General features: G+C 44.3%; 1 protein-coding gene across 2 annotated transcripts; it reads right to left on the reverse strand.

The window, feature by feature from the left end:
• Positions 1-2,406: 2,406 nt before the first annotated feature.
• Positions 2,407-21,305, reverse strand: LOC118300625 (E3 ubiquitin-protein ligase CBL-like). Of its 2 annotated transcripts, none has more exons than XM_035625191.2 (15): positions 20,655-21,305; positions 17,126-17,373; positions 14,698-14,844; positions 14,326-14,482; positions 13,184-13,305; positions 12,860-12,997; positions 11,911-11,998; positions 11,518-11,649; positions 10,341-10,550; positions 10,058-10,174; positions 9,537-9,829; positions 8,183-8,350; positions 7,328-7,434; positions 6,862-7,047; positions 2,407-6,373 (listed from the first exon to the last, which is right to left on the reverse strand). In XM_035625191.2, exons 1-15 carry the CDS (start codon positions 20,796-20,798, stop codon positions 5,922-5,924), a joined length of 2,709 nt encoding a protein of 902 aa, XP_035481084.2. In that variant the 5' UTR covers positions 20,799-21,305; the 3' UTR covers positions 2,407-5,921. The 2 variants fall into 2 exon arrangements, with proteins under 2 accessions (XP_035481084.2, XP_047184724.1); XM_047328768.1 differs by having other exon boundaries at positions 7,328-7,431; positions 20,655-21,304.
• Between the last annotated feature and the right edge of the window lie 154 nt (positions 21,306-21,459).

The raw sequence follows: 21,459 nt of genomic DNA on the forward strand, positions 1-21,459 counted from the left end.
TGTGTGTGTGTGTGTGTAATCACTTGTTTTTGTCTTTGTTTTGTTTGTTGTTCTGTTTTTTTTTTAATGAAGTGTATATATTATATATATTTTTTGCTATTTAAGATATTTTGGCACTCAGACTTTCATTTTCATGGTCGTGAGCATGTCGATCCGCGTTCACGGGGTCCGGGTGAGTTTTTTCTTTTTTTTTAAAGGACGCGTCGCGAGGCCAAGATCGCCAGCTGCTCGCCCGTAAGCAGCGCGAGAGAGAGAGAGAGAGAGAGAGAGGAGGCTCTCAGTTGTGTCATCAGACCCGTCAACCGGACGCTCGCTGGCGACCTTCTCCTGCGAACTACTGTCACGCCCTTGTACTGTTTGTAAATACACGTAGTGTACAGACCTGCCCGCCCGCCGCGCCCTCGGACCGTTGCTGAGCGGTTCAGTGATCTGCTGTGCCGGGGTTTTTTTTTGTTTTGTTTTTTTTTGGGGTAGAATGCATCATACACTGAAATTGATTGACTTTATTTTATTTCTCTGTCGGTTTGGCCTCTGCGTGTTTTCCCGCTGTGAGAGCGAGTCGGGGCCCGGAGAGGCGCCGCCCGCGCTGCCGCGATGTTCGAGCCTCTCGCTGCAGAGAGCAATCAGTGCAGCTCGCACGGTCGCGACGACCGCGTTTGGATTTCTTTCGTGTTCGAGTGACGACGAGTCGTTGTTTTTTTTTGGGGGGGGGGTGTTTTTACGATGGTTTATTTCTAGTTGTTTCTCACAAAACAGATTCAAGTCTGCGGTGTAAAAAAACCCGCGGCCCTTTTTATATTCCCGCGGCTTATGGGCGAAGATGAGAGGCGCAAAAACTTCACGCTTAGGAAAATGATAACTCTTCCTTATTCATAGTGAGTCGGCTCAAACAGGCATCAGCGCCGGTGAGCTGCTTCAGGGCCCGCGTTGTAAATATGATGATGTACCGATTGCTCGCCGCGTAGGTTGTCGTGAAAAGAAGTTGACTTTTTTTGGGGGGAGGGGAGGGGTTTGTTGCCGAGTGCGCCGCGTTGCCCCGATGACTTGCAACACTAACAGAGCAGTGACTCTTATGTTTTCTTTTTTGTTTTCCTTCTTTCCGACTGAGTTTGACATGTTCAAAGTTGTAGAAATTTTTCCAGGTACAGAAAAGTCCTCAGGCAAGAAAAGTCCTCGTGGGAAAGTGACGATGACGCTGTCGAAAAAAAGCCATAACACCGATATCGTCTGCCGTCAAGATTCGATCTCAGTGACAGTGAATCTGCATCACGGCCTTTTCTATTTCACATGGAATTCTTTTGGTTTATTGTTCTGGATATCTTTTTGCCCCCCCCCCCCCCACCAGTTACGTGTGTAAATTAAGTACTGTACATGTGATCATTTGATGCTTGCGTCTTTTTTTATATCTATTATTATTTTCTTTTTTGCAAAAAAAATTTGCCAAATAAAAAAGGTTCCATTTGAAGAGAGACTTTTTTTCTTCTTTCGATCATTCTTTGGTACGAAAGAGTCGTAAGAATATAAACAGGGGTCCAGGGGGGGTCCAGGGGGGGTCCAGGGGGCTCGGCAGGAACCAGATCAACAGCGGGTTCAGCTCTTGCTCCCCGCGTCCCACCGCGAGGAGACAGGAAGGGGCTGCCGCTGCCTCCAGACCGCTGTCAGCGCGAGCTGGCGGCGACTCCCAACGGTAGCTCAGATTTCCAGCTGGAGCCTGGAGGAGGAAGGTCAGAAACACACGAGCAGCACATCTGCAACGAATTCGGGCGGCGGCGTCGCCTCCCCCTCTCGCTGCAAAACAAATCAGCCGTTCTCTCTGTTCATTTGGCAGAAAGTGAGGGTGAAGACGATGCTTCTGGTCAGATGATGAAGAATACCCATCCGAAATCTACCAATCTTTACCTAAACCAAAGTACAATTCATGACAGGTGGGTGGATAACTGTTCGTTAGTAAAAAAAGGAATCTCTAACAAGTTAAAGGAGACATATTCTGCTCATATTCAGGTTCATAATTTTAATTTGGGTTATTGTTTGAGAAGGTTTACATTCTCTAATGTTCAGTGAACACATCAGTTTCGTCAGAATGTCCGTTCCTGCAGCTCCTCTTTCCAGCCTCCGTCTGAAACACTTGGTTTTTAGCCCCTGACTCTTTAAGGCCCCTCCCTCTCCCATTGAAGCTCAGTCTGCTATGATTGGCCAGCTGGCCACACTCTGTTGTGATTGGTCAACCAGCTACCGGCGGTTGGCCACCAGCGTAACAGGCGCCTTAGCGGCATATTATATATTATAAACCTTTACTAAGACATGTATGTACTCATATTTAATATGTCAAGAGTAAAAGAACATTTTGATTGGATCCAGTGAATATTCCATTGCGTACGTATTTACGGACAAACCACAGGACAAACGTTAAAGAAAATACAGTTTAATTCAAAATCTTAATGGCTTAGGCATGAGAACATGGCAACACAATGAATGCTGAGGTTATTAAAAAGACAAATAAATAAAATCATATTTACACAGGCGATAAAAAGCGATGAAGACAAACAGTTTTTTTTTAAAGTAGGCAAGTTCCTGTTGAGAAGAAGGCGAGTTAACGGGATTATATACCACACATTATATATATATAATGTGTGGTATATATATATATATATATATGACCAGTGGGATGTGAAGCAACACATCACACCAGCGGAGTGTACTGGTGACTCGGAGGGGGAAGTGTGTGTGCGTGTGCGTGTGTGTGTGTGTGTGTGTCAGGGCCACCGGCCTCGAGTGTTTCCTCACGCGGTGGCACTTTCACGGTCAAGAGTTCGTCAAGTGTTCAGACGCCGACTGACGCCACATCGTCTCTGTATCAGAAGGAGCTGAGGGGCAACGTGAGGGGCAACGTGAGGGGCAACGTGAGGGGCAACTCGCTGCTTTGACATGCTTTGGGTTGAGGGACAATTAAAGCTGTGAGGGTCACGTCAAGACAGAAACACTTGAGAGGTCAGATTCACCGACCTCAGCCTCGTCTGCAGGGACGTGATCAGACTGCTCTTTTTAAGGGGCCTGTTTTGTTTTTGTGATCATTTTAATGTATTTTAACCCTTTTTTTGTTTTACAGTAGCTTCCACATTATGTTCTCTATATTTTTTTTAAGAGCACGAATGGATTCTCAAAACTTGCAGAGATTGTTTTTAGAAGGACATTTTGTCAAATTAACAATCTGTATCATAACAGCTCGATATACAGAACGGCATTTTTTTCATTATTTTTTTTTACTTCTTGCCGTTCAGAAGTGACATATGCAGCTTGCATTCAGTTTACATTCAAGTTAGTTCATCATATCTGTAATGATTATGAATAATGTTTTCTTCTTCTTTGGTGAATGCAGTGTAGGTTGTTTTCTTTGTCACCGTTAGTAGTTTGTCCACCAGGGGGCGTAACAGGTTCAGTTTGCTCCCCACCCCAAATTCTAAAAATGTCCAACTTTGTATTCTGGTCACAAATCTTTTAGCAACAAAATTGATGGGACATATGTCCCTTTTTTGGACCTTAAGAGTATGATCATTTTGGATAATGGCTCTGTATCAAATGACGTATCAAGAATCAACTCCAAACTCTGGATGAATTGATATTGAAAGAGACAAAACTGTTGGAAAACAGCTCCAATTAAAAAAAAGGATTTCCTTTTCCAATTTCCTTTTCATTTAAGCGGTAGATGTGAATGTGGAGAAGGTGTTTTGTGTTTTTCTCTGCTGGTGACGGACGAAGGCACATTCACTGTTCGTGTTACTGCAGAGACCATGTGACCAACGATGATCTATTTTGGAGAAGAAAGAGTAAAAACTTATTAACAGACATATTTTCCGGTTTACGCGCGGCGGCGGGAGACGAGACTCTCGGGCCTGTCGTGTTCCCGAATGTGCACATTAATATGGAGCAGTGCACGGAGCTTCTTCTGGTTCATATATTTTTGTATTCCACACTGATGCGGCCCTGCGTTTCCCCTCCTCTGACGACCCCGACATCTTTTCATCTTCGCTCTAAACGCCCCTTTGATCCTGCGGCTGATGCATCATCACGACACTACAGTACACCACAGTACAGTACAGCTGCATCTCATTGGTCAGCAGGAAAGAAAGTGAGTGTTAAGTGAGAGCCACAACTTTAAAGGGCGATTCAGTTTTAACTTCTGTGGTAATTTGAAGTTGTTGTTTGGTTTTTTTTCGCGGAGAACGGACGACTTTGAATCGAGACCCCGAGAGACGAGGCCCCCGGGGTCCGACTCATCTGACATTTCATTCACGGAGCAGAAGACATTATTTTTCAGGGACTGCTGATCATAAAAATCTCACGAGAATCTCGTCATGTGCTAACACGCTCGCCTAGCTGCAGCCCTACAGCAGATACACACAGTTCATGTGAAATATGGAACTTACCGACTTAAAGAATTAAGAAACTTCTCAAAAAAGCAGCAGACTAATTTGCTGAGGACCAAAAAAATTGTTATATATTTATCATGTGAGCTCTAACTTTTTAATTTCATGTAACTTTTATGCGCTGCCGGGTGACTAATGTCTCTGAGAGCTGATTCTTAAAAAAGGAAATATAGCAACAGGTTATATTTCATTCCCGAATGATAAGGAGGAAAACATCATCGCTGGAGTGTTTCTGTAAGGAAGAGTCCACAACATGTAGCCCTGACGTGATACGGAGAGTACCTGAGTCCACATGACAACACGACTTCTTCGGATTATTATCATTTTTTTGTTGCCTTCCTTTAGAGCTCAGTGTGAATCCCTTCAATTTGATTTTTTCCCCGTGAGGTGCGGTAAATAAATCTAACAGCTCCAGTTCAAAGTCTTTTCACTCTGTAGTAAGAAACTATACAAGTTAAAATCAGCCTCCGGCGTCAAGACCACCAGAGGAGTAAATGGAGAAAAAAATAATAATTAAATTCAACCAATGTTAGTACCACTCAGCACAACACGTTATGAGAAGAACTTCAACGTTAAAACTTGTTATGACAGTAAAGAACCCGTCACTGACCCCTGGTGAGCTGAGAGGAGATGTGGAGTCAAACTTCAACTTGTCGAGATAAAACCACGGCGATAACGGAGCGACGACACGTACGACACCGAGCCCTGCGATACTGCACTGCGACGGAACATTCACATTCGTTAGCGTTAGCATGAGCAGACACACGCACACACACGCACACACACACACACACACACACACACACACCACGGAGTTAATCACTAATTTCCGACCGAAACCCGCGTCGCTACATATTTTTCGTACGCCACAATTTTACCGAGAAGCCTTGTGAGGCAGCGAACTGAACGACTGCCTGCAGTGGGGACACAGAACAAACAAACAGCGATCCACAGAGGTGCGTCGACGGGTTAGAGTCAGTGTAGCTTAACGAGAGAAGGTCCTGCGACCGAGGGGAAACACCGCCACACAGATAGCGCACGGTCACGGCTCCGATTTCTCTGCGGATGCTGCGTTCAGGTCGCATCAGATCTCGCGTTTGCCTCCAGTTTCAACCGGCCTGATGATGGATACTTCTGGAAACATCTCAATCTCCGAATGGCAACAATGAGTTCATGTCGAGCAACGTCTAGTTTGGAGCAGCGAGCGGTCCCGAGATAAACAAAATACTGTAATCTTCACGTTTAGAATTCCTCTGCAGTTCGTTCTTCGTCTGTTACGTGACGACTTTTTACGGGTGTTTCCAATGTTTGAAGACTTGCGGATGACGACGCCGTCGTCCCGTTCCGTCCTCTGGTGCGGCTTGAGCGCAGCATCGCTCCTCAAGGGGGGGGGGGGAGCCTGTTGGCGAGCACTCGTGGGCCCACCGCAGGAAAGTGCTCAGTACAATGCTTTTCCGTGATAATGGCACCGAGTGAAGACGGAGAGGACGAGCGTCACTATGTGGCGATGTGTGCCGCGGCCGAGGGGATGGTGACAAACTCGCGCAGGATGTTCTTGGCCGTCTCCAGGTTGTTCTGGGCGATCATCAGGGCTTTCTGGATGTCCTGGAAGGAGTAGCCCTGGGACATCAGGCATTCGATCTCCCCGTTGAGGGCCGGGCTCCCGGAGCCCACGGGGGGAAGAAGAGGAGCAGGAGCAGGAGCAGGAGCAGGAGCAGGAGCAGGAGCAGGAGCAGGAGCAGGAGCAGAAGCAGGAGCAGGAGGAGGAGCAGGAGCAGGAGCAGGAGGCGGCGGCGGGGAGGCAGAGGCAGAGGCAGAGGAGGGACCAGGGAGTTCTGGCAACGGAGCGGGATAGTCTCGGTTTAGAGGCCGAGGCCGCCGGTCGGAGTTGGCTCGCCGCGGGAGAGGTTTTGGGGGGCGCTCGGGTTCGACGCACGCGGCGAACATACCTGGAAACACAAGTTAAGTAGACGAGTTACTAAAAGTAGGACTTGAGTGAATGTTAAGCACCTGAGGCAGGACAAGAGATTGTGCAGAGAAATGTACACAGTCTGAAATCTGCTCCCTGGAAGGTTGTGGATTTATGATTTTATGGTTGACACAGTAGTTTATTGTTAAGTATAAAACTTGTATTATGTAAAGAAAAAAGCTGCAAACTGCTGGTTGAAAGGATGTTTGTCGTTATCAGTTTAAATCTAGAGGCATTTATCAAAGACTTAATTGTTCTTCTCTTCATAAACCTTTTTGTGAAGCAATTTCATAGAGACTCAAAATATCAAGATGGTATTTCTTTGGCCACCTGCTCAACCAGTTTGCTGTAAATGACAATTGGATTGAACAGAAATGAGCCACAACAACAGACTAGTTGCACTTCACCCAGAGACAGAAGATTACTTTTAAGTGCAAAAAAATAAATACATAGTAGAAATATACGCACTTGCTTCTACTGCACTGTCGATGCTGAGGGTGCTGAGGGCGGCGGAGGTGCCGCTGACCTCGGACAGGGTTCTTCTGGTGGGGGCCGGAGGGACGACAGGCCGGGGACAGTCGTACTCGTAAACATCCTCCACACTGTCGTCCTCCTGCTGATCCTGGGACACCACTGCTGCGTGTTGTGGGTGGTCTGAAAAGATTTTTGATAAAAAAAATTACAAAATCACCACGATGGCGACAAGTGGGCCAGAAACAAATACAACAGGAAAAATACTAATATACCTGTACTATGTGAAAAAAACAGTATCTTATAGGATATGCTTATATCATGCATCTGTACTTGAACCTATCACTTAAACCAAAACACTATGGTTTGCAGTGGCTTAAGTTTCTTCTATCTTTAATTAAATTACATAAATCCAAGATGATTTAGTTGAAGAACTTGTATTAGAGGCTTAGTGTGTTTTTACCCAGGTCAGAGGTTGGAGGCGTCTCAGACGATCCAGCCTGGGCCTGGATATTACACATGGACTCGTAGACCTGGGGGTCCTCAGAGTCACTGTCCCCCGCCTCGCTGCTTGGACAGAAAAGACAGAGAGAGAGAGAAAGATAAAATAAATAACTTGCCTAAAGTTCTATTATTCTAGTCTTCATAGAAAAATGTAATCCTGTAATCTGTATTTTTTTATTTCAATGTAATCTGCAGCTGTCTGGTTGTTACTGGGATTTGAACATTCAAAATAAAAGCAAAATTATGTTTCACTGACAACCACTCATCACACGTATGAAGCAATTTCAACATTAGAAAGAACATTGATATGAAAGGGGATATACAGTATTTCAGTCGCAGTAAAACAGTAAATACTGAATAATATTCCATTTTCAATTAGAGGGAAAATGAAATAATAATTATGAGAGCCACTTCACATTCCGTATAAAGTATTTCTATTCACTCTCGCGTGTGATTTATGGTGCAGTATTTTAGACTATCATCTTTTCCTTAAAAGAGAAAAAATCCCCTCAAGCTTCATCTGCTTTAAAATATTAACTAAAAGGGAGAAGAAGAAGAAAAAAAAAAAGCACAGGTAGAATATAAGTATTAAACTAAGGGTTCAGTAACGGGGCAACCGTGGACGAACAGAGCTCCCTGGTGGACGTTAATATTACAGCTTCACGTTGTAAATGATATGTAAATTAGTGCAGCTTTCTTTCACCGTGTTTATTCATTCAATTAAGATAATGTGAATACGGGGGTGGGGGGTAACGAGATGCAGATACAGCGTGGACACGCAAGAATCTGTCACTGCCGGTTCTTCCCGTTTTACCTGATGTCGTTGTGTTGGTTCACCGAGGCCGGTGGCGGCGGCACCAGGGAGCCCGAGATTACCCAGGGTGCACCAGTGGCTGGGAGCGAGGTGGGACTCATGTACTCGTTCTCCTCGCAGTCCGACGACGGCCTCTCCCCGGTCAGCGCCGCTGCCGCCGGCAGAGACCTGATCATATAAAACAAAACACAACGTGGAAATGTTTTTTTTTTACTTTTGTAGTTTATAAATCAGATTTACAAGAAATCTAAAGATAAAAAAAAGAAACAAAGTTCGGCAAAATCCATCCATCGTCTACCGCTTTATCCATTTAAGGGTCGCGGGGGGCTGGAGCCAATCCCAGCTGACATTGGGCGAGAGGCGGGCTTCACCCTGGACAGGTCGCCAGCCAATCGCAGGGCCACATACAGAGATGGACAACCATTCACTCTCACATTCACACCTACGGTCAATTTAGAGTCTCCAATGAACCTGACCCCATTCTGCATGTCTCTGGACTGTGGGAGGAAGCCGGAGAACCCGGAGAGAACCCACGCATACACGGGGAGAACATGCAAACTCCACACAGAAAAGCCCTGGCCACCGTGCAAAGTTCAGCAACATGACATTGTGAAATGTAGGCTTTATAGATTTTATCTGAATGGATTTCGTGTGGGTTTTTTTAGACTACATATAAATAAGAAGGTAATACCTTCTACAGTACTGTATATATTTTTGTATGATAGATAGATATGATATAAAAAGGGTCAGTTTGCATTTAAATCCCTCGCAGCAAGCTGCACATGCCACATTATATTAGGGGTGTGAATCTTTGGGAATCCCTCATATCCTTAGGCCCGTCAAGATAACTGCATTATCGACTTGTCGTACGATAGACGAATATAAAATCAATAATTCTTATTGACCTCAATAACAGCCGTTGTGTCTACATGCGAGTTTGTTGACATTAGAATGAATGTGTCAACAACAGTCCAGCAAAGTCTCGCTGCTCCTGTCCTCTCGTCTCGTTCTTGTCGTATGATTCATAAATCACTGGTTTGGTCTTTAAATGTCAGACAATGTGGATTCCTTACTGTTTTTCTAAAATGTTGGATGACATTTCTCTCAGCAGCAACACAAAACGTGGAGGACTTGCACACGCAACGACCAAGCTCACATAAATTCAGTATCAAAATAATTATCTCAATAATTTTGGGGACAATATATCGTTATCGTGACGGGCCTACACATCCTTTCCTTTTGTCCGAAAAGTCTCGATTCAAAAATGTGTATTCAGGCCTTTATTCCTCAGTTCCTCGTCTCACGTCGTCACTACTCCTCCACGAACACCCTCACAGCAGCGAAGCTCCATTACCTCGCAGCCAGACAGTAGATGGCATTGGTCGCCGACTGGGGTTTGCTTCCCCCCTCGCCTCCGGTGTCGCCGCTCTGAGAGGCGGCGGACGAGGCCGGCGGGACCTTGGTGGCAGGACGCGGGACCATGTAGTTGGCAGCCCAGGCGGGCTGGTCGGGAGTGGAGGGCAGCGGCCTCCGCTGGAGTCTGGAGTCCTGGCCGACCAGCGAGGGGCGCTCCGGAGGGGGGGGAGGGGGGAGCTCTCTCAGGGCCGGAGGCAGAGGTAGAGGCTTGTCTCGGTGAGTGGCTGGAATCTGGAGGAGACGGTGGTAGTGGACGGTGATGTGACTCAACATACAGTAAACACAAATTATACTTTGTATGATTTCAACTTGAGGACTGTAGAGTTTGTTTCCCATCGCTTCCAGTGGAATCTCACTGTAGGGGATCTTTTCACTGCCATTTTGGAGAACAAATTTTAAAAAATCATTTAATATTATCTTCAAGCACATAACCCATAACCAGGGCACACACACGCTTACCTTTGCTGTGGCCCCCTGGCCCAGTGCACTGTGGGAGCTGGAGGGTCTCTGCTGCAAGAGGTCCAGTCGGGGGGGCACTGGGGGCAGCTGGGACACTGGAGATGGAGGACGCTCAACCTGCGCACACACACACACAGAGATGTTGCATGAAACCAGCAATCAGACTTAAATGTTGCCCAAGTCTACAACAGGTTATTTAGGCAGCAGTGACTAAAATGATTGCACATTGGACTAAATCTAATGCAGCGAGTGTTTTGTGTTTCAGTACGCTCTCCCCTCTAACCTTGGTGCAGGCCAGCCTGCTCATGACGAGTTGCTGGTCCTCCAGGCGGTCGTCTTCTTCCTCGTCATTCCCGGAAGCCTCCGCTCGGCTAGAGCCCTGGAAGCCAGCGAAGGAAGCCCTGCCGGCCTTCGGGTGGAAGGGGTCCACCACGATGGGCTCCGTGCCCTTGATCTCGCAGCGGCAAAATGGGCAACCTTGGCCCTCCGACTCCTGATGCGTGCACACGGGGAGAAAAGTGACGCCTTCGTCATTCAATCTACCAATGTGCAACATGCAATATGCAAACACATTTTCATGTAAGACCTAAATTTACATTGTTTTTAGGAAAAATCAATGATCCAAAATTATAACAAGTAGTGCAGATGTGAAAGGATTGTTGATTTTCATTAACAGCAACTTAACAGACAGTATAAGAGTGGTAAATCTAAGCTTGGAGTGGTGAAATCCCTCGTAATGAATCGATTAGTAAAGGAGAACAATGTTTCTGTTCTGAAACTTGTAATAACAGAGCGGCGAGTAGAGCATAATGATGTTACACAAAATAATGCTGTGAAAATGTATGCGAACCACAGTTAACAAGAGTTAAAATGAGCACTGTGAACATCCAACAACACATAAACACATCTGTGCACCGGTCGTGTCATAATAAGTCCAGTGAATGTGCCAATCGCATCACAAATGATTACGTAATATTGACTCAATCACAATCAGTGTTAAGTAATCACAAAAAGGAAGCTCAACACCTTTTTGTATATGTTTGAAATTAAAAGTCTCCCAGGATCAGGTGGGGATTGTTGTTCAAGCAGCTGGAAAACTTTTATTGTGAAACGTACGAAGAGGAAGTGTGGAGTTTCAGAGGGAAGAGGAAGCGACTGAAAATAACTACTGAATGAAACCAGCACTTCTGTTAGAGGAGAGAGTCTGTAGAGTGTTTGTACTGTGGAAATGTAAATTTTTCTGAATTTATCAAGATGATGATCAGAAAAACACTCAAGCTTCTCAATAAAATATGAGGAAATACAAAATGGTCCATTTTAATGACTTGTAGGAAATATAAACCTGCCATCGTAAAAGCTTGATATGAATAAATATTTACACCAGTAAGCAAAAAGGATTTACAGAGCTGTGAAGAAAAGCCCATGTGATAAAATTTCTGACGTGCGGCGGACCGACTCACCTGCCAGGCGGTCAGGCAGGAAGTGCACATCAGGTGCCTGCAGGGCTCGATCTTCACGTCCTTGTCGTTCTCGGCACAGATCTTACAAAGCTGGAAAGTGGAGCCCATCTCACAGTACAGCTCGTACTGCTCCTGAAGGGGACAAAGGAGGAAGAGGAAGAAACTGTGGTTGTTAACATTTAATCTACAGGGTGTTTTATTCACTCATGTTATTTACTCACGATTTAATCGCAGGATGTTTTGGTCTACTTCTATCGTGCAGTGCAATGGTAAGTGTAGTGTAACGTGGTGGCAATGATTTGACTTGTGTGTGACTGTCGCACATGTAATTTGTGCTAAAAACAAGATTTTCCTGAGACGCAGGAAGATGGGAAACAAACTTGATGCCCAAACCTGAGTGACTTTGATGTGGTCCTGTGGTGAAGGCTCACACAATCCGGTGAGGTCTGGGTTCTGTGCACGGCCGTCAGGGAACAGATAGCTAGAGACACACAAGCATTTCTTATCTTAAAGCTACAGTGTGTAAGTATTGAAGAACTTACTCACAGAAATTGAATATATCGTCCATAACTATGTGTTTACATATGTATAATCGCCTGCGACAAAGAACCAAGGTTTTTTCGTCAACTTTGAATGAGGTAAATATAGTTACATGAGGTGGACCCGACCTCCGTTTGCTACATCGTGTTGAATATGGTTGTTGCACAAAACGGTCCACAATATGTCACATTCGCGTTGACTTTTCAGCGCTGCTGGAAACCAGAAATGGAATCAGCAGTGCGCCGCCATAGAGTGTCCCCTGTCGGTTGCTCAGTTGGTTGTGGTTTGCAACTTTACCACCAGATGCCGCCAGAAAATTACAAAATTACACACTGGGGCTTTAATTGTTAATGCTCAATTGTAAAATAATCAGTAGAGCAGCTTTAAGATCAAGACTCCGGCCTGCCAAGTTTATTTCAACTGTAGTTCCTCTCGTGTCCACTAGGTGTTGGCTTTCCACAGTGGCTTGTTTTTGTGTCACACTGTGGACGTAGTAATTTATTGGTCAAGGGATGGTTGTGTGCAACACACTGAACCCATAGATCAAGAACAAAGACGTGGGTCATACTGCAGCAGTGTTTTTCTGCTTTTTCTGGAAACATATTTAACAAGAGTAAACAAACTTAATGCCCCTGACATCCCTGTGAACAATCGACAATTATAACCCTTCAATATTATGACTAAAAATAGCTATTCTGGAGTCATTGTGGCAATCTCTAATCTTTTCTATCCCATCCCTAGAGGCATGTGTAAAGTATAGCATAGCACATATAAACTGGTGCTTTGACGCAGTGGGACTCACAATCCTTCTCTGTATCCATCAATGAGGGCTTGGAAAAGGGGTTTGTTATGGGGGATGGTCTGCAGGATGTTCCCGTCCGCTGTCACGTAGCCGATTGCCCACTGGCCGAGCCGGGTGCAGCTCAGCCTGAAGATGTAACTGAGAGAACGACAACAACGTCAACCAATGGCAATTGCAATAACATGTTCGACGCAGTTGGAAAATCAGACGGGCGGATATATCCCTCTTAAGATTCATCCTTAAAATCACAGGGCTTTGTTTCTGAAGTTCTATGTATTTCTAATTTTCAAAAAGGTGTTCTTTTTGTGCTCATGTGCGTCTCACCTGCCAGGTTTGTGGATGAATCTGTGCAGTCGTGCCTTGACCTCATCGTACGTTAGGAAGGCCATGTAACCAGGATGTGTGACTGCCAGACTGTTCCAGTTCCTTAAAAGAGATGACCATGGCTACCACACACACACACACACACACACACACACACACACACACACACACACACACACACACACACACACACACACACACACACACACACACACACACACACACACACACACACACACACACACACACACACACACACACACACACACACACACAGGATCACAGTTATTTAAGTCTCTAGTGTGTGTTCACTACTCAACCACCTTTGAGTCATAAAAAGTACCTTGTGGAGTTTTTGATACCTGGGCTACATCCACATTACTACTTGTCGTGTTACTGCTGCTACGTTTACGCCTGCAGTCCACACTGCACCGACATTTTGGAAGACATTTGGAAACGCTGCTCGCCCCTGTTTTCGTTTAAAAAATGCTCTGTAATGTGGACGGGCAAAAACAGAGATGTTAAGAAAACAATGACGCAGTCGCCCCGCATTCGCTTGCTGGTTGGTTCTCATCAGTCACGACTCCACTACCGGCGGTGGAAAGCAAAACCTGTTAAACACTGACTTCAGAAATCCCTCGTCTTACTTTTCACCGTTCTTGTTTCACGGCCGTAGTATTTTCTGTAACTAAGCGACCAACTGCGGAGCAGAAAATCTGCTTCCCGTTTACACCGGTACGCACATGCTCAGTGTACGTGACTGGTCACGAGATATGCGTTTTCAAGTGTGTTGTTGTGGACAGGGGGTTTGTTTTGGTTTTAAATTTGAAAACATATTAGTATGAATGTAGCCAGACACTACAGAGCAACGATTTCATGAGTGGCTCCCTTCTTATACACTCACTAACAGATTGATGACCCAAAATGATAACTCTCGTGTAAATGAATGTCTTCTCTCCGACATCAGACCACGGCTCAAAGTTTAAAATGTTTTTCCTCTCCGACACGGCATCCTTTTTATTTGTCTATGGTTGAAAACCTTTAACCATTAACTGGGTTTTTTTTTTTCTTTTTTAAAGGGTGTCTGATACGCCCGGTTCTTCCTACTCAGAATTACAACACGTCGCCGTTACGAAGCTCACCTGGAAGAGCCTGGTGAAGATGTCAAACTCAAAAACGGAGATGTAGTCATTGCAGGTGAGGTCGATGGTGGACTTCAGGGCCATGGCCTCCAGGCCCGAGCTGATCGGGTGGAACTCGTGGAGAGCCTGGCGAAATGTCCTCCACGGCACTATGGTTCTTCGTGGGTGGGAGGGGGAAATAACAGGTTTTATAGGAAAACTAACCAGCCGTGGTTTAAGGACTATGTATCCTGCTCACAATCTCAAAACCTAAGGCTCAGACCAAAAAAATTACATCTTATAAAACTGGTTCTAATCAATATGCCAGTTTAAATAACACACACAAACACTGTGGTGATCGAATGTTAAAAATGCCAGGAAGTGGAAACTCACTTATCCCCAAATGACCTCCGCCAAAATTCAGCCGCATCAGCTTTGGTGATCCTGAAGTTGTCGCCCTGAAACAGGCCGTTTGGGAAGATGGCCTTTAGCTCTGCGAGCATGTGACTGAAGATCAGCGACAGCTTGGTGAGGTTTCGCCTGAGTACGAAAAAGAGAGGGAGAGAGAGAGAGCGCACAGTTGGTCAAGGACACGACGACCAGTCACCCACAACTTCCACAAACAGACGCCGGTCAACGTTACAAACACATAAATCTCCATCACTCCCTTTTCCCCCTTTTTTATAAATATATCTGGCTAAAACTGAGTAATGTTAAACCCTTCCCTATTTTAAGACCTAAATCAATCTTCGGACTTCTTTTCACTTTTTAAAATGATCTTGTATGGATTTTATGATTCGTGAAGATTTGCCAATGTAAACCTGAACAAAATGAGTCAGTCAATAGGAAAGTAAAAAAAAAGCCATCTGTTGAGCGTAGTCTTAAATGTCAGGATTTTTATTCTTTTCTCTGTTTCATATCACTATTTTTAGGTTTGGGGTTGTTGGTCAGACAACCCAACAAGACATTTGAAGTTCTCATCCTAAAACCTGGGAGTGGGCAATTTTCCACTGTTTTCTGTCAGTGGGCAAATTAATCGATAGCAAAAAGGAACCAAAACCATTAGTTGCAGCCCTAACGGATCTAAAGCCAGTCCACTGATTTGAGATCTCCAAGTTCTCGAAGCACTGAACCACAGAGCTACAGGAAGCAACCTCTTTTCTAGTTTGAAAAACAAACTCACAAGGAGGAAATAGCACAAGTGATTATACCTCTGATATAATGGAGGCTCAAAACCATAGTGAGTACATTAAGGCCTTAACTATTGGACTTTTGGTTCAGTACATAATCGAGCTAGAATAAATAACATATTATGCTTTCTTTCAGTTTTCCCTTTCCTCTTTTGTGTTGTATACGTGTTTTCGTGCATGTAAAAAGTATTATATAAATTAATATTATGGGTTATTTATAAAAAAAGAGATTTATTATTATGTAAATAAATAATTTTAAGAATCCAACTCTTAACACATTAAATTCTGACTTTGTTGCTGCTATCGTGTTGCACTTCCTACACAGAAAGTCATGGTTTCTCCAGAAAGTTGATTGTGACATTGCAGATTGATATTGAAATATTGATTCTTCCAATTCCGACGTCACCTTTTTTAGGTGTGTCGCTATGGCGAAGTTCATCACTGACTGTGGGAAAATTATTGACTTAAACGGACTATTAGTATTCTATAATATTTGGATCCACGTCTGTTTAGACGTCAGTCTGGAAACACAAATTTTTTTCCATACTTATCCAGACCTGAAATTACTAAAATCAAATGCCATACTGCGTAAGAACCCTGTATAGAATGATCACAGCTCACAGTCAGACCCTCCAGGTCACGGATCAGTCTTCATGTTGAAGATGCAGCCTATTTTTTCCGTCGCGTTGTGACTCGTTTAGAAGGTGAATCGTGTTTTCTTTATCAAAAACAAAAAAAGGGTTACATTGGGTTCAATAGTAGTTGTTGAGTGCATCAGAGGAAGGATGAACTTTCGCTTAGTCATGGCTTTTTCCGAGAAACAGGGGGAAGTAGATGTGATTGCGACAGTTTTAATCACGTCTCTATCAAACAGTCGAGTCCACGTTCGTTCAGTTCGCACAAAGTGGTCCACTTCTGGAGAAATGTCATGAGTTGCATTTCATCACAGTGATGGGAAGTGTATAAAGGGAGCATGAAAAAAACCGAAAAACATTTGGCAACTTTATGTGGACATGTAGAGTTTCCTAAGGGAAATGACAAACTGCAAGAGGGCTGTGTCTTTCCGTTTCTTTCTTTAGACATAGTGGTTAAAACCTGAACGTGTACTATAATTATGTGTGAGTCTTATGAGTGGCAGTTCTAAAACAAGGCCAGTGCGATGTAAATGGTTTACTGTGACGTGTCAAGATCCTGTTTCCTGTTGTCTCGTGGAAATAAAACAGTAACAGAGGTGAAGTGGACGGAGAGGACTGGAACCGATTTACTTCACCTGCAGTTCGATTCTTCCTTGTAAATACAACAAACTGGATAAATACAAAAGGTTTTCACTCATTTAGATCAGAAGACCTATTTTCAGTCAAGCAGTTGTGTTCTGTAAAGACGTGTAATCCATAGAAAATGAATGTATAAACCACTGGACTTTAAAAACTTCAGCTACATTCAGCTACAGCACTGCCAACTCAAGAATGATTGTAGAAGAATGATCTTCACAGCTCGATTCGTGGATACAGAACCAACTCACATAATGATTAGCTCAATCAAAGACTTCCCCTCCTTCACAGCTGTTTCTTTTTTTTTTGTAATAACTTATTTAAGATAAATTACATTTCATCAGGATTCCATGAGTCTACCTGGGCTGGGAGTTCTCCTCGTACATCCTCTCCTTGGCCTCCTTGAACAGGCTCATCGTCTGCTTGGTCTTGTTGGTCAAGTTCTCCATGACGACGCGGAAATACTCATTTTCCCCGAGAATCTCGATTTTACCCTCGTACCGGGACAAGATGGTGCGGAGGTGCTGGTAGGTGTCCGGCAGCAGGTCCAGGATGTAGGGCGGGCTGTTCTTCAGCGCCACCTTGGGGTTCTGGCACAGACGCACCACCTGGATGGGCAAAACACAACGGCACCTTGAGACTCTTTTCACAGAATGACAACATGGAAAAATAAGACTAAAACCCATCAGCCCTGGTTAAGTCCGACTCCCCAGGGTGCAATGTTCGCATCAAATATCCCAAATCCTAAAAATTCAACGTTGTCATAAGGGCAGTGATAAATGAAAGGCTATGAGGTCATTCAAATATAACGGGTTTATCCCATGGGAGAACAAATGTGCTCTGAAAATATCCAAACAAACATTGTGGAGTTTGCCCTAATGAGGTCAGGAGGTCAACAAAAACATCATCATCTGAAGACGCCGAGGACTATTGGCAAAACCACAGGTAATAAAGTTCCATATTCACAAACCATCCAAAAAATAAAAGTAGCTCCCGGCTGGTCAAGTTAGGAGAAATTCTTAAAAAAAGAAAAAGAAAAGAAGGGCTGTGCCAGTCTAAGCTTAGGACTTCAAGGTTTCCGTTTCTGACAGTAATCCCCAAACCATCTTAGCTCTAAAAGTAGCTCCTACGTGTGAGAGAAGTTGGAGGTACAGTAGCAACTTGCTCACAATCATTCAGTAAAGAGCCAATCAGTTTACGAAAGGGACAAAACAATCCAACAACACCTGGGATGATGGTTTACTGAAAAATTCAGCTCGCAACACCGACGGAGTTGAAGTATCTCAACCATGATCAGTCACATAGAGACGCTCTTGTTTTTATGTGGCCATTGTGATTTCAAGTCAACTGACAACATCCCGTTCCAATGTATGAAAGGTATGACCGATTGAAAAACTTAAAACACCATCTATCTCAATTTCCTTCACCATCTTTGAAATGATGAATTTGATCGATTACAACTCGGTCTAATTTCCGTAGTATGGATTTCTAACATCGCACTCGCTGTATTGATTGCCAAAATTCGGAAACGCAGCAACACACGCAGTAGATCAAATCTGAGGCAGGAACTGGGTCTGTGAACAGTGATGGATTCTACAGTCATTTTGGGGAATATTCTACCATTTGCCATTGTTTTCTGTCAAAGGCGAGAAGAGATTCTGACGTTTTGACTGCTCGCAATCGCTGCACAGTCTGACCGTGTTACAGCAACGCCGCCGCATTCCTAAAACTCAGCGATTAGCGTGGTACGAGTACAATGTTTTTAGTAGTAACAACAATGACGGTCAGTGCTCTGAAAAAGCAAAGGGCACACCAAGGGCCGTTGGAAGAGCGGGAAATACTTACTATAATAATAAAACATTAACAGGAGAAGAAGAAGAAGTGTCACTGCCGTAATATAAATTTAATAAATATAAATGGAGAACATACATTTTTTTTCTGTGATTTAAAACATCAACATTTTGAATTTGTCAAAGTCGAAGTTCTCCAAACACCATGTCAACGTCTAAGCCAGGAGCTTTCACAACTTCAGTGATTTGGTTCAGTTAACTGAATGCAGTGTGAATAACTGATTCGATGCTCAGATTAGCTATGAAGAATTCTGGAGGCGTTCTACTTTTTGGAAAGGAAGTGAAAACAGGAACAATGGGGGGGCGTCTGTTTTACAGCAATGTACAACAGCTGTTAATAAATAGATAGATAGTGGCGGCAACAGACGGTGTACTTTTAATGTTTGCTTTGCTTTACAACGTGACACTTACTGACAAAACTATTGCATACTTCAGGGGCTGAGGGGAAAAAGGGGGTCGGAATAGATGGTTGAAATGGCAACGTGGTGATACGCCTGTCACGATAATTATGTTATCGACTTATCGTACGATGCATGGATATGAACATTAATAATTTTTTATTGACGTGCATAACAGCCATTGCGTCTACATGCGTGTTTGTTGACATAAGTATGAATGTTAACAACGATAATATCGGCCGATTTGAGCCTTTCACAGACAGTCAGTGCTTTTATTGTACAGAATAAACAATGCAGAAAGAAATGTGCATTGATAATAAAAATAAATCATGTCTGTTTTTTTTATTCAAATTTGGTTGCATTGTGTTTTCTTTTTATTCGTAGATACTTTATATGATAAAGTTTATGGTTAAATATCAGCCGATGTATTGGTATGTACTCCCTAATGTCCATATGGGCTTGGCCCCCCAAAAATCCATATCGGTCTGGCTCTACATTACATCACACAAAACTCCTATAGCTAATTTGATCTATGCCATATTTTTTGGCCAGTCCTAATATAACCCACTTATCAAAAATGTTTTAATACCTCAAAGAGCAAAAGGGGATCCGTCAGTGCCATGTGACATTAATGACATCACACTGTAGGTGAGTGTTGTATCACACACCAAACGTGTATCACACACCAAACGTTGTATCACACACCAAACATGTATCACACACCAAATGTTGTATCACACACCAAACGTTGTATCACACACCAAACGTGTATCACACACCAAATGTTGTATCACACACCAAACGTTGTATCACACACCAAACGTGTATCACACACCAAACGTGTATCACACACCAAATGTTGTATCACACACCAAACGTGTATCACATACCAAATGTGTATCACACAACACATCTCCCTTTAATCCAGCACATCCTGAATTAATCTCTTGTGAGCTCCTTACCTCATCCCTCTCTCTCTACGTCTCGTCCTCTACCTGAGAGACAGGTAGCAGGGAATATAAAAGCCAAGGCTTTCCCCCTTACACAACACATACCTTACCTTACCTTACCTCTCTCTTTCCTGAATCTAATAGAAATGACAGGGTAATTTCCCAGAGGGATAATCCAAGGGGGCCCTTTTGGTGAATCCACGAAAGTTGCACATTGCACAAATTATTCAACAGATTATTATTATAACTGTGACCCAATTCATTGTAAACGAGAGCCTAATTAGATCAGGGACACAATTTGTACTTCTGCAGCACTTTCAGTTTGTTTCACACACACACACACACACACACACACACGCGCGCGCGCACACACACACACACACACACATGCACACACACACACACACACACACAGGCTCCACAAGTCAGACTGGATGCTACAATATCCTTCTGTGTAAATATGTGTAAATATCAGCACATGAGTTTAGGGTTTCATTTGAATATGAACTCATAATAAGCCATTTCCTTAACCTGGGTTAAGGGGAAATGTGTGGTGAGTTCAGGGTACGTCCAAAAAACGTGACACTTCCAAAAAAAAAAAAAAAAAAGAGGTACGTGGCAGTGTAACAATTCACCCCCCACGATTTATAATGTGTTTTTGTTTTACGGTCAAAGAAAAAAAGGTCAATACCTTATCCATGAGCTTCCAGCACTTCTCCACCATTTTCTTATCGACCACGGCAGGTTGGTGGGGCTGCGGCGGCTGCTGGTGGGGCTGGAAGGCGTCCTTCATCAAGCCGATCAGACCGGCGCCCCTCCTCGGATTTCCGGCCATTAGAGACCGCTCGGTGGCCGGTGGAGGGGTGGCGGGGTGTTCAGCCCCGGTGGCCGAGGAGTTGGCAACCAGAACCGGGGGGGTGGGGGGGGTTATTACTCCTTCTCTCTCACGCGTTCACCGGCGAAGCGAACGGCCGTCGTTTTGTCCGCCGTGTCCGCGCGTAACATCGGCAGCGGTTTGTCGTGCAGAGGAAGCGAAGAAGAAGAAAAGCCGCTGTGCGTGTGCGCGCGCGTGTGTGTGTGTGTGTGTGTGCGCGCACTGGAGGCGACGCAGCTAGCTAACAAGCTACATCCGAGGAAGCCTGTGAAGAGCGAGTCCGTCGCCAGAAACACACACACACACACACACACACACGCACACACAAGCTCAGGACATAACAGTCGGCGGTGTTTCCGTGTCTCTGCTTTCACACACACAAAGTTAGTTAAGCTTCCTCTTCCTGTGCGACGGCGAGTGTGTTTTTTTTTTTGTTTTTGTTTTTGTTTTTTTAAAAGCCTCCCCACCCTCCCTCCCTCTCACCAGGCGGAGAAACCGGCTCCGGCTCGGATGATGATGATGATGATAATGAAGTCGGGGTGTGAATGAGCCGAACACTCACTCACTCACTCACACGCGCGCACACAAACACACACACACACACAGGGCGACGACCGGCCGA

The sequence above is a fragment of the Scophthalmus maximus genome, chromosome 2 (genome assembly GCF_022379125.1).
Source record: "Scophthalmus maximus strain ysfricsl-2021 chromosome 2, ASM2237912v1, whole genome shotgun sequence".
Taxonomy (NCBI): Eukaryota; Metazoa; Chordata; class Actinopteri; order Pleuronectiformes; family Scophthalmidae; genus Scophthalmus; species Scophthalmus maximus.

Bases quoted from the DNA above. Each gene is read 5' to 3' on its own strand.
- LOC118300625 (XM_035625191.2), bottom strand. From the start codon at position 20,798: ATGGCCGGAAATCCGAGGAGGGGCGCCGGTCTGATCGGCTTGATGAAG. The intron at 14,845-17,125 runs GTAGACTCATGG...TTTCGTACTCAG, and splicing joins GAGGAGAACTCCCAGCCCAG to GCGAAACCTCACCAAGCTGT. The intron at 13,306-14,325 runs GTGAGCTTCGTA...TGTGTGTGGTAG, and splicing joins TCTTCACCAGGCTCTTCCAG to CCATGGTCATCTCTTTTAAG.